The 11,844-nt window shown below is 51.3% G+C and overlaps 1 protein-coding gene across 1 annotated transcript in view; it reads left to right on the top strand.

The window, feature by feature from the left end:
- Positions 1-11,844, top strand: part of ZFPM1 (zinc finger protein, FOG family member 1) — a 108,692-nt gene that overhangs the window by 81,820 nt on the left and 15,028 nt on the right. The window contains exon 10 of the mRNA XM_015428161.1: positions 7,621-7,757. Within this exon, the coding sequence (XP_015283647.1) occupies positions 7,621-7,757 (137 nt within the window). The remainder of the gene's footprint in view (positions 1-7,620; positions 7,758-11,844) is intronic.

The following is an 11,844-nucleotide window of genomic DNA, read 5'->3' as shown; positions in this document are numbered from 1 at the left end:
GCGGATCCCTCACCCTGGAAGGCGGCGGGGAGGGGGCCTCTTCTGCCTTCCCAGGGCTGCAGCACTCTGGCGCTGGCCCAGGAAGGTGGCGGGGGGGCTCTTCTGCCCTCCCAGGGCCGCAGCGCTCCGGCGCTGGCTCGGGGAGGCAGTAGGGGGCCGCAGTGCAGGGAGCTGGTGGCGGGGCTTGCTGCCACCGCCTCCGGCGCGCTCCGGCCCCAAAAGATCCCTGCATAAGTGGAAGGAAGCATCCTGCACTTCCAAAATGAGGACTTAATTTGAGACCAAGTTTCTTAGGGCTTAGTTCTGGCATCTGTTTTGAATGCTAAACATGCCTTCTGATCATGTGCAGAGTGCTCTTTTTATTTATTTAACCATTTAAAGCCCTTTATGGTCAGGGACCTATGTACCTGAGGGACCGCCTTTCCCCACCATGTTCCTCAGAGACCACTGCGATCGGGGTCCCAAAATCGACTTACCCTCCCCGGACCAAAGGATGACAGGCTGGCTATAACCAGGGCTAGGGCTTTCTCGGTGGCGGCTCCTCTCTGATGGAATGAGCTCCCAGAAGAGATCAGGGTCCTGCGGGACCTCATGCAATTCTGCAGGACCTGCAAGACGGAGCTCTTCCGCCGGGCCTTCAATTCGGAGCCACCCTCGATAGAGAACCCTGTTCCCTGAAGCCCCCAGAACAGCCTATGCCGGCTGCATGAAGGTTAGATCTGTGGGCTGGCCACTAGGATGGACTCCTGAAGGTTGACCGCCATCATCTAATAACTTATGAGTTCCATTAATGTTAGCACCTTTTAATGCTGGAATGTTTTATATGGTTTTAAAGGTAAAGGTAAAGGTTCCCTTGCTCGAAAGCCAGTCGAGTCCAACTCTAGGGTTGCAGTGCTCATCTCCGTTTCAAAGCCGAAGAGCCAGCGCTGTCCGAAGACGTTTCCGTGATCATGTGGCCGGCATGACTAAACACCAAGGCGCACGGAACGCTGTTACCTTCCCACCGAAGTGGTCCCTATTTATCTACGTGCAATTTCTTGCTTTCGAACTGCTAGGTTGGCAGGAGCTGGAACTAGAGACGGGAGCTCACTCCGTCATGCGGCGCACTCGGGTCTCGAACTGCTAAACTACCGACCTTCCACAGCCTGTAAGCCGCCCTGAGCCGGCCTTGGCTGGGAGGGCGGGGTGTAAATCTGATAATACATTAAATATATATATATATATATATATATATATCCCGCCTTTCCTTGTGATTCAGGGCAGCGTACACTAATACTTTAAAATTGTTTTGCTTCCATTGATGTTGGCACAGAGCAGCCCCACACATGAACATGGGGTCTCTAGCTACTAGACTAGAGGGCCTGCTTCCGGGCACATTTTCCGAGGTCGGCTGCCATTCGTAGGACAACGTGACGGCATTCTTGCATCTCTTCCTGATGTGGAATTTGGATCATGCCAAGTTTCCAGTGGTGCTCCTCTTCTTGGCTCGTCTCAGATCCGAAATCGCGGGGGGTTCACTTCCCTCTCTCCCGCCCCACCACGTTTTCATTGGATTTTGCTCTGATTTCCCGAATCAAGCTAAGGAGGGGCATTTGGAGAAAAGAGGCTCTTGTGAGCCAGGCCTTCGGCTTTGCGTGTCCTCCTGTCCTTCAGGGCCCTTCACGCCAATTGCTGGAGTAGGGATTAGAGATGCTGGAAGCCCCGTCGCCCCTTCTCACCTTCAAGTGTGAGTAATCCCCAGATCGAGTTCATCAAAGCCCCAGATTCTTAGCACCAGCTGGACTCCTGAGGGGCTGTCCTGGCTTCTGGCTTCTGTTCTGGACAAAGGGCTTCTTTTCTCTTCCTCCCCGTTTATCCAGGCACCTGTTCTTGCAACAGAGCTGTAGTTCTGCCTTTTCGACAGCGTGCTCTCGCCACCAATACAGTTTGTTGCAAAAACTTCCCCAAAAAGAGAGGTTATGTATGTGTGCGTCTGGGGAGATCGAATCCCAGGAACACGTGTTCCTGAGGTGCCCATTATATAACGAGGATCGTACAAAACTAATCGATCCTTTTCTGGCTGGCACTTCAGACCAGGATAAGATAGAAAATTTGTTTTCTAACTTTGAACATAGAGCGCTGCATCAGATTGCGAAATTCTGCCTACTGGTTGTAAAAGCTCAAGTTTCCTCAGAACAGCATACAGTCCCCTTAAAAGCATGCAGAAAGAGGCAAAATGCAAAGAAAATCCAGGGGTTGCATAAAAACGGGAGCCAGCCCTGTGGCTGCATAAAAACACAAACCAGGCCCCGGTCACATGGAGATTTCGCCGTGCGAAAGGCATGAATGTCGGGCGGCTTTTCGGGGCATGATCACACCACAACATCTGGGAAGCATAGCGCACCTGTGGCGCTCCGCCGAAGATGCGGAGTTAAAAAGTACCAAGGAAAGTGCACTAGTATCCGGAAAATGCGCGGCACAGGCAGGCGTCTGATCGCGGGAGCACTAGTATCCCGTGGCAACCGGCATCCGTCCACGTCCCGTCGCAAACCGGATATTTTTCTTAAGCGCATGCGCACAAACACGAAACTGAAGGCAGTGCTGCTCCGCGGAACTGCGCACGCGCACAAACGCAAAACGCTTCTGTGATTGCGCTGTGCTGCTTCTTTGCCACACTGCAGCATCGCCATGTGATTGCCAGCTACCAGCGTAAGCATGGAGACTCGGGGGACCATGTGATCGGGCTGCCACGCTTTATTTTGCTCTGGGGCAAACAGCCACACCTTTCCCCCCCCCTGCGTTATCTGGTCCATATGACCGGGGGCCCAGTTGCTCCTGAATCACTACCTAATAATGTCCGAATGTGTCTTGTTTCCCCTTATAGCTGTTATCAGCAGAATCTCCTCCATGTTAGGAACGGCATCCAACCTATAAAATAACATTAATGGTGACCATTTCAGATCATGTACAGTGTGCCTATGCTCCACTGAAACCAGTTCATGAAAATGCAGCTTTCTAGCATATGGAGATGCTCTCGCGAGATCCTACCTATGGCATTGGGAAGGAATGTTGTTTATTTGCACTTGTTGCTTATTTGCACGTAGTCGGTGTTTTCAAGGCAGCTTGCTTTTCAAAAGCCTGGGTTTCGGTTTGTGCTTTTAAAAAGGCAGAGAACCAATATAACAAATAGAAGGAGGAAGGAGACTGTTGCCTCGCGCTTGAACAGAGGGCAAATGAGGCCCACTGAACTTTCTTTAGGAGGGTTATCAGGGAGTTCGAAAAAAAGACCCCCCCCCCCAGAAGGGCCCCCAATGATTATCAACCAGCTGGTGGGGGGGGGCAAAGAACAAAGCTGAGGTGCTGGTGCCTCCACGCCCTGCTGGGGGACTTCCAGAGGGCATTAGGCTGGGCCACAACTTACTAGAATGATAAAAGGGTTGGAACACTTTCCCTATGAAGAAAGGTTAAAGTGCTTGGGGCTCTTTAGCTTGGAGAAACGACGACTGAGAGGTGACAAGATCAAGGTTTACAAAATTATGCATGGGATAGAGCAGGTCGAGAAAGAGGTACTTTTCTCCCTTTCTCACAATACAAGAACTCAAGTGGGCACTCTATGAAATGGCTGAGCGGTCGGGTTAGAACGGATAAAAGGAAGTCCTTCGTCACCCAAAGAGTGATGAACACGTGGAATTCACTGCCACAGGAGGTGGCGGAGGCTACAAGCATGGTCGACTTCAAGAGGGAATTAGATAAGCATCTGGAGCAGAGGTCCCTCAGGGAAACCTGTACCTTTACCTATAGATAGGAGCTCGCAGTCTGGGGCAAGTGATGCTCTGTCTTCTTGGTGCTTGGGGGAGGGGCAGCAGTGGGGGGGGGCTTCTGGTGTCCTGGCCCCCCTGCTGGACCTCCTGATGGCACCTGGTATTTCTGGCCACTGTGTGACACAGAGTGTTGGGCTGGATGGGCCACTGGCCTGATCCAACATTGGCTTCTTTCATGTTCTTATGTTGGGCTGGAATGGGCTCAGTTGAGGTCTTCTCCATTTAGACTGGTGGTTGAATCGTCCCACCCAAGTTCATGCACAGAGGAAGGTCTGCCTGAGCTGTCTGCTGAAGCATCCCTTCTAAGTTCTGATAAGCTTCAGTGCGCTGGAACCATGACCTCTCTGTCCACCCTGGTGCATTTGATGTCCTTTGGTGAACGGAGTAATCTGATTTCAAGGACTCGTTTCCCACGCAGGAAGTTGGCCCTGGACCCCGGCCAGCCGCCTTCCTGCACCTCTGTGTGTCCCCAGGAATGTCTCCCTCTTTGGAGGGAGTGGGGGAGAGAGAGATAGAGGCATGCGGGGCCTGCCCCCTTTTCAGGGGGTATCTCTGCTTGCAGATGTACACTGGGGAGGGGGGTGGCGGGCATCTCCACTTAGCCTCCGCTGGCGTATTGCTTAGCTGCCATCTTATCTGCCTGCCGAGAGATGAAGGTGCAGCTAAAACATTTTAGGGCAAGTCTTCCTAACCTATTTACATGTTATCTAACCCATTAAAGCCTCTCTTATCGGCCCATCAAGGCCATTACGGCTGGAAGCTGCCTCAACAGAGGGTCCTAATGAAGCAAAAGAGAGAGACTCCCTCTGGATGGAGAATGCCAGCAAGCTTTGATCTTTTCTCCCCCCCCCCAATACGGTGGGGCCGCTCAGGGTAGCCAGGGAGGGTCATGACGGGATGGAGATGGGGTCCACCCAGAATTTGCGGGGAGGGTTTGTGGAAGGCTTGTGAGATGGCAGAGAGTGGTGTTGTTGCTGCGAATGCGGCAAATTCAGGAGACGGATTTCTTCTGGCGCTGAAGGACCCAGGTTTTTGCATTACACAGAAGGCTGAATGTTTTAGAAAAGCAGTGCATTGATCTGAAGCAAGATCATATTTGTATCCTGCTCAGGGAAGCCTACATTGTCCTCACCATAACGGTATGCAGTAGATAGTGGCCCTCAACGTTGGTCGGCAACAGAAGAGCTAGATTCCAATAGCACCTTAGAGGCCAACAAGGTTTTGGGGGTATCATCTTTCATAAAATCATAGAATGTTTGAGTCGGAAGGGACCTTGCAGGTCATCTAGTCCAACCCCCTGCACTCTTCAGGAGACGGATTTCTTCTGGCGCTGAAGGACCCAAGTTTTTGCATTACACACAAGGCTGAATGTTTTAGAAAAGCAGTGCATTGATCTGAAGCAAGATCATATTTATATCCTGCTACACTGTCCTCACCATAACCATATGCAGTAGATAGTGGCCCTCACGTTGGTCGGCAACAGAAGAGCTAGATTCCAATAGCACCTTAGAGGGGAGCAAGAGAGAATAGATCTGCTCCATCTTCTACATGACAGCCCTTCAGATATTTGAAGACTGCAATCATGTCCCCTCTAAGCCTTCTCTTTCCCAGGCTAAACATACCCGACTCTTTCAGCCTTTCCTCGTAAGACTTGGATTCCAACCCTCTCACCATCCTGGCTTCTGGCTTCAAAGTTCTCTTTCCTTTCCTTCTTGTATCTGACGAAGGGTGTTTTGACTCTCGGAAACTTGTATCCCGAAAATCCTGTTGGTCTCCGCGCTGCTACCGGACTCGAATAGAACTCGTGCAGCACGTTCAGCGAAGTGATAGAGCAGGTCGACTAGCCCAAGGTCACCCAGTCAGCATCATGGCTGAGTAGGATTTGAACCCGGGTTTCCCAGTCCTAGTCCCACACCGCTGTGGCTAATTTAGTGACTAATCAAAACAGCTGCATTTTGTCTCACCTCGCTCAACCTTGTGTCTCAGTCATTGCCGCCCTGTGCAACTTTGAGAATGACAGGAGTACTCCGTCTATGAATGTTAGCTGCACAATGTGTCTTTTGTTGTTGTTGTTCAGTCGCACAGTCGAGTCCGACCCTTCGCGACCCCATGGACCAGATCCCGCCAGGCCTTCCTGTCTTCCGCCGTCCTCTGAAGTTGGCTCAATTTCATGTTCGTTGCATCTATGACACTGTCTAACCATCTCATCCTTTGCCGTCCCCGTCTTCTTTGACCCTTAATCTTTCCCAGCTTCAGGGTCTTCTCCAGGGAGTGCTCCCTTCTCATTGGGTGGCCAAAGTCTTTGCGCTTCAGTTTCATTATCTGGCCTTCCAGGGAACAGTCAGGGTTGATTTCTTTTAGCATTGACTGATTTGATCTCCTTGCAGTCCAAGGGACTCTCAAGAGTCTTCTCCAGCACCTTTTGTAGGACCAGCAAAAAGCATTCATACAACTATTAACAAGAAGAAGAAGAAGAGATTGGATTTATACCCCGGCCTTCACTACCCAAAGGTGTCTCAGAGCGGCTTACAAACTCCTTTCCCTTCCCTTCCCTTCCCCACAACAGACACCCTGTGAGGTACGTGGGGCTGAGAGAGCTCTTGACAGAAACTGCTCTTTTTCAAGGACAGCTCTTATCTGAACTACGGCTTGCCCAAGGTCGTCCAGCCAGGTGCAAGTGGAGGAGTGGGGAATCAAACCCAGTTCTCCCAGATTAGAGTCCGCGCACTTAACCACTACACCAAACTGGCTTAAGAACGCTGTCCCCCTTTTTGGAAGACTTCATGCAAGGAGAAGTGGGCTTCTAATTTTAGATACTCCCGTTGGATGCAAAATTGTCTGGTAGTTAGAAATCTGTATGTACTGAATGTTATTGCTTATTGAATGTAATGAATATTTATACCTGGCTAGGATGAAATAATGATACACTATGCACTTTACTAAATGATGACCATAAACAGAACACATTAGTTTGTTAAAAGGTTTTGGCAGTGTATATTTATTTGTTACTAGACTCTCCTAACACTGCAGCTCAGGTTACTTCAGCCCTGTGTACTCTCCCAGCAGAGGTGGTAAGAGCGCAGCCCGACCTGGCTGTGTGGATCTGCATTGACTCTTCCTCCGGAAACCTGTTATGTCTTGCCATAGTTCCTGGGGTACCCCTGACCCTTCAAGGGGAACGTCCTCAGAAATGATCCCTCTGTTGTTTATTGAAGATACTCTAGGATCCAGCTGTTGGAATCCGGATACTTCCAAACTGGCCCAGAAATCTTACGTAATGTGACGGCGGCCATCTTGGCCCAGGCTGTCACGGTGGGGGCCTTCTGGCCTGGCAGAGAGATGTCTGTGGGTCAGCTGAAGAGACCGCTTCCGGCTTTGAGCCTAGGTGAAGCTGAAGAGATCAGTCACCCCCTAGGGAAGCCCTCACCGTGTCAATCCCAAACAGAGAGCCCCGTTTTCTTTTTCCTTCCAAAGGGCAGCCAAGGCCAAAAGTCGTTGAGCTGCGCTGAGGCAGTGCAGGAGTTATGAGGGGGGCTCAGCCTGTCCCTCCCCCCCCCAAGAAATGGTCTCGGGTCCAGGAGGCTTTTGTTCTAAAGGAAGTGGCTAACTGTGGGATGTGGTTTTGTAGGCATTGTGGGAACTGCCTAGTCACGCCACCCCCATGGCCGTAAGAAATCAAAAACCCGACATGTGGAGTCATTGCTCAGTCAGGGCACCTTTCCTTAGTAACAGAGCAGGCCTTGGGAACATTGTGTGTGTGTCTGCCTTTCTTTTACCAACCTTTCCCCCCCTTCCTCTTTCCTCACCCTCTTTCTGACAGGTGAGCTGGAGTTGGCAGCATCGGAGGGCGAGAGCAAAGTCATTGCCAGGCAGAACGTGCCCGAGGGTTTGTCCTGGGGTCCCTACCGGGGGAACATCCACGCTGAACCAGCGCCTTCTCCAGGGCACGGCGAGATGGTAAGAACCCTTCCAGCGACGTGGTCTTGTCCACACGTGCCTGCAGAAGGATTCAGGGCGGGTTGCAGAGGGCACCCTTCCTTTTTCTTATGGAATTTTTGATTAATCCCCCCGCCCCCCAAAACAACCCTCCAGAAAGCAAAAACAAACAGACCAAACAAGCAAACCGAAACACAGAGGTTAAAAAAAAAAAGGTTGCACTGAATAATAATAATAAAACGGGTGGAAATATGAATGGAATATAAATAAGGAATACGATGATATACCATTACTTGTGAATCAGTGTACGTACAGCAACAAGTAACCAATATGCAAAACATGTTCTTTTGTTACAAAGTAATGGTTTCTCCACCAAAAGTTATCTGTGTTGAGCTGAAGGAAGGCCTTGGAACCTCAACAATCTCATTCACAAATGAATTAAGTAAAGGGTAAAGGCTTCCCTTGCTCGAAAGCCAGTCGAATCCGACTCTAAGGGGCGGTGCTCAAGGGGGCGGTGCTCATCTCCGTTTCCAAGCCGAAGAGCCAGCGCTGTCCGAAGATGTTTCTGTAGTCACGTGGCCGGCATGAATAGACGCTGAGACACACACAACGTTGTCACCTTCCCACCGAAGCGGTCTCTAAAGCAGCATCTTTGGGATGGTCTCTTATAGAAACATAAAGCTGGAAGGGACCTCCAGGGTCACTCAGGTCTCGAACTGCTGAACTACTGGCCTTCCGGTCTGCAGTTCAGCGCCTTAACCACAGAGCCACCGCAGCCCTGAAAGAAATCAGGACATTTTAAAATAATCTTCATGGCTCGTTTTGAAGATCCTCTCCCCTCATTAGAAGAATGCCCTAAAAAAAAGTAAACCATCAGGCTGAGGGGTTGCAGCCCTGTCTGCTATGGAGATGTTAGTTTCTGCTTACAGAGAGGTTTTGGTTAACAGGAAGGGGGATTAATTCAAAAATGTGATACCCCACCACCACCGCCTATACAGAACCATCTCACGACTGCGCCTTGACCAGGCCTAAGTCAGTAACTCCCACCTTGCGGACCCCAATCAAGTGGAAAAGCGGCATAAAATCGTTTTAAATAAAAATTAATCAATCAGTTAATTAAATCAGCACTAAAAGGGTTGCCATTCCCTGGTGGAGGAGTCTTGTGGTCTCTAAAGCAGCATCTTTGGGATGGTTTCTTATAGAATCATAAAGCTGGAAGGGACTTCCAGGGTCATCTAGTCCAACCCCCTGCACAATGCAGGAAATTCACAAACACCTCCCCCTCCACACACACCCCACTGGCCGCTGTTCCATGCCTAGAAGATGTTCTTCCCCCCCCCCCCCCGTGCCTGATACATCTTGGGACTCAAAGGATGCTGTTTAAAGGCAGCAACCAAACAACAATGTCCAGATGGGTCCATTTCCTTCTCTCTCGTGTGCTGTTACATGAGTTCAGCACGGCCCAAACCACAGAGTGACGTTTAGCATCGTGCAGAGTTCCCATCAGGGGGATGCGGCTTCTCCTGTTCCTGCTTATCTCCTTAGCCGATATCGTGGGAGGGTTATATCCCTTCAGCCCCAAGTTCCTAATAGGTTCAGTTCTCGATGGGCCTGCAAAGTGTTTTTGAAATCCAGGCTGGAAGGGCTGACCAGCTGGGCTTGTTCCAGAGCTGTCTCCTGTTCTGTTGGCAAGTGGGACTCTTTAAGGTAAAGGTAAAGGTTCCCTTGCTCGAAAGCCAGTCGAGTCCGACTCTAGGGTTGCGGTGCTCATCTCTGTTTCCAAGCCGAAGAGCCAGCGCTGTCCGAAGACATCTCCGTGGTCATGTGGCCGGCATGACTAAACACCAAGGCGCACGGAACGCTGTGACCTTCCCACCGAAGTGGTACCTATTTGTCTACTTGCAATTTCTTGCTTTCGAACTGTTCTATAACATGTGCATAAATCATCTGAAGTCAGGTGCGGTGGCCCTCTTTGCAGGTGACCCCAAACCATCTAGAACTGGGGTGTCAAACACACGGCCCGGGGGTCAGATCAGACCCCCGAAGGGCTTCCATCAGGCCCGCAGTGGAACTGGCCATCTCCTGCTTCCAGTTCTGCTGCTGCTGCATCATAGCTTCCTTCGCCAGACTCTCTTAATCATTGGTGGAAAGGGGTGTGGTAGAGGGTTTTTTTGGGGTGTTTTTTAAGAGGGAGGAAGAGATTGTCTCTTATTGCGTTGACTCCCACAGAAATGTTGCAAAATATTTCCAAACGAACGCTTGGAATAATATAAGAATAGGTGCACCCCGAAAGCACCATGGGTGTGACTGGTAAATAAATGTGGCGAGCACAGCGATACCGCGGAATTCAAGGAAAGCGCTCAGTTCTCCCACCCTCCTTGAAGAGGTGGCTGAAGTGGAGCAGAACTAGACCTGGCTCACATGGGGGGTGGGGTCCCTCGCCGTGATGCCGTCCCCAGGCACTGCAAGGAGCCTCGGCCGGCCCAAACGCCTGTCTCCTTAAGGGAGAGATGGGGGGAAAGCCGGGAGGCGGGTCTGGCGGGAAGCCGTCCAGCTCTTGACGATGCTTGCGAGAAATAATGGGACAGAAAGTCTTGGCCTCTCCTCTCCCTTTCTCTTTCTCTGGGCTCCTCGAGCCTCTCCCCCGTTTTATCTTTTGCCGAATTAAATCCTTGATTAACCCTTATCTTGCCAGTTTGGTGGCTATCTCTCCCGTGGCGCCGCATGTCCAGACAACCAGCACAGGATGATTGATTCCTTAAAGATATGCCGTCGCTTTTTTCATTTATTGTCTAAATATTTTTGCTCCCATTTCAGCAGCTTCCCTTATCAAGCCGGGCTGATGAGTCCCAGTGCTGCCTCTCTCTCCCCCCCCCCTTCCTTTCTTTTGCCACTCGCTTCCCCTTCACTGTCTCTGCCCAGAAGAAGGAATCACAGTTCTCGATCACAGAAAGGAACTGTAGGGCTTGGAGACAGGGAAAGGGGGGGGGAGTCTTCAGGAGGAAGGCAGCTTTCCCCGGCTGCATCTGTCCCTTGGTGCCTGGGCCAGAACAAGGAATCCACTTTGCGATGCTTTTTTATGTCTGTGGGGGGGAGGTCGGTTGGCTAAGAGGTGTCACAGTTTAAGTCCACAGGAGATCCCAATCCAGGGACTTGGAGGTGGAGGAACCAATCGGGTTGTCGGCAATGCTCCCTCTAAGCTGTGGGGTCTTGTGAGCAAAGAACATAAGAGACGCCAATGTTGGATCAAGCCAAAGGCCCATCCAGTCCATCACACAGTGGCCAGAAATACCAGGTGCCCTCAGGAGGTCCACCAGTGGGGCCAGGACACTAGAAGCCCTCCCACTGTTGGCCCCCCCTAGCACCAAGATGACAGAGCATCACTTGCCCCAGAGTCTCTATCTATACCTTGTGGCTAATAGCCACTGATGGACCTCTGCTCCATATGCTTATCTAATTCCCTCTTGAAGCCGTCCATGCTTGTAGCCACCACCATTCTACGTTGTGAGCCACTGGCATTAAAGAGTTGTGAGCCACTGGCATTAACGCTGTGAGCGGGCGATTCGGCTACTGCATAAATTGGTTTGCTCCGGAGCCCCATCCTTCCTGAGCTGAGACAAAGAATGCGTGAGCCGGAGGCTAAAAAAACTGTGAGCCAGCTCATACTCAGCTTAGAGGAAACACTGGTTGTCGGCAGGAGTTAGGGAATCCCTAGAGATTTGGGGGCGGAGCCTGGAGAGGGTGGAGGGAGGGGCCTCTGCAGGTTACAATGCCACAGAGCCCGTCCTCTAAAGTAGTCCGTTTCCCCAGGGGAACTGATCTCTGTTGTCTGCAGATGAGTTGCGATTCCAGGAGATCTCTAGGCCCCACCTGGTGTTTGGCCAGTCCAAGCAGAGGGAGGGCTCTGTGCCCCTGCCTCGGTCCTCAGGAGCTCAGCTGCCTCCGATTCACTGGCCTTGACTCCTGGTGGCATTGCCGGACAGCAGAGGGCCACAACCCCACCACCACCACCACCCACCGCGGACACCACATTGTCTGCTCTGCTCAGCCGAAATCTGTCCTGCAAATGAAAACAGGCCCACTTTGAACTGGAGATTCCCTCCCCCCC

Source organism: Gekko japonicus, unplaced genomic scaffold (assembly GCF_001447785.1).
Source record: "Gekko japonicus isolate JY-2015 unplaced genomic scaffold, Gekko_japonicus_V1.1 scaffold1470, whole genome shotgun sequence".
NCBI classification, from domain to species: Eukaryota; Metazoa; Chordata; class Lepidosauria; order Squamata; family Gekkonidae; genus Gekko; species Gekko japonicus.
The sequence above is the reverse complement of the archived record's forward strand: the minus strand, read 5'-3'. Positions and strand labels throughout refer to the sequence as shown.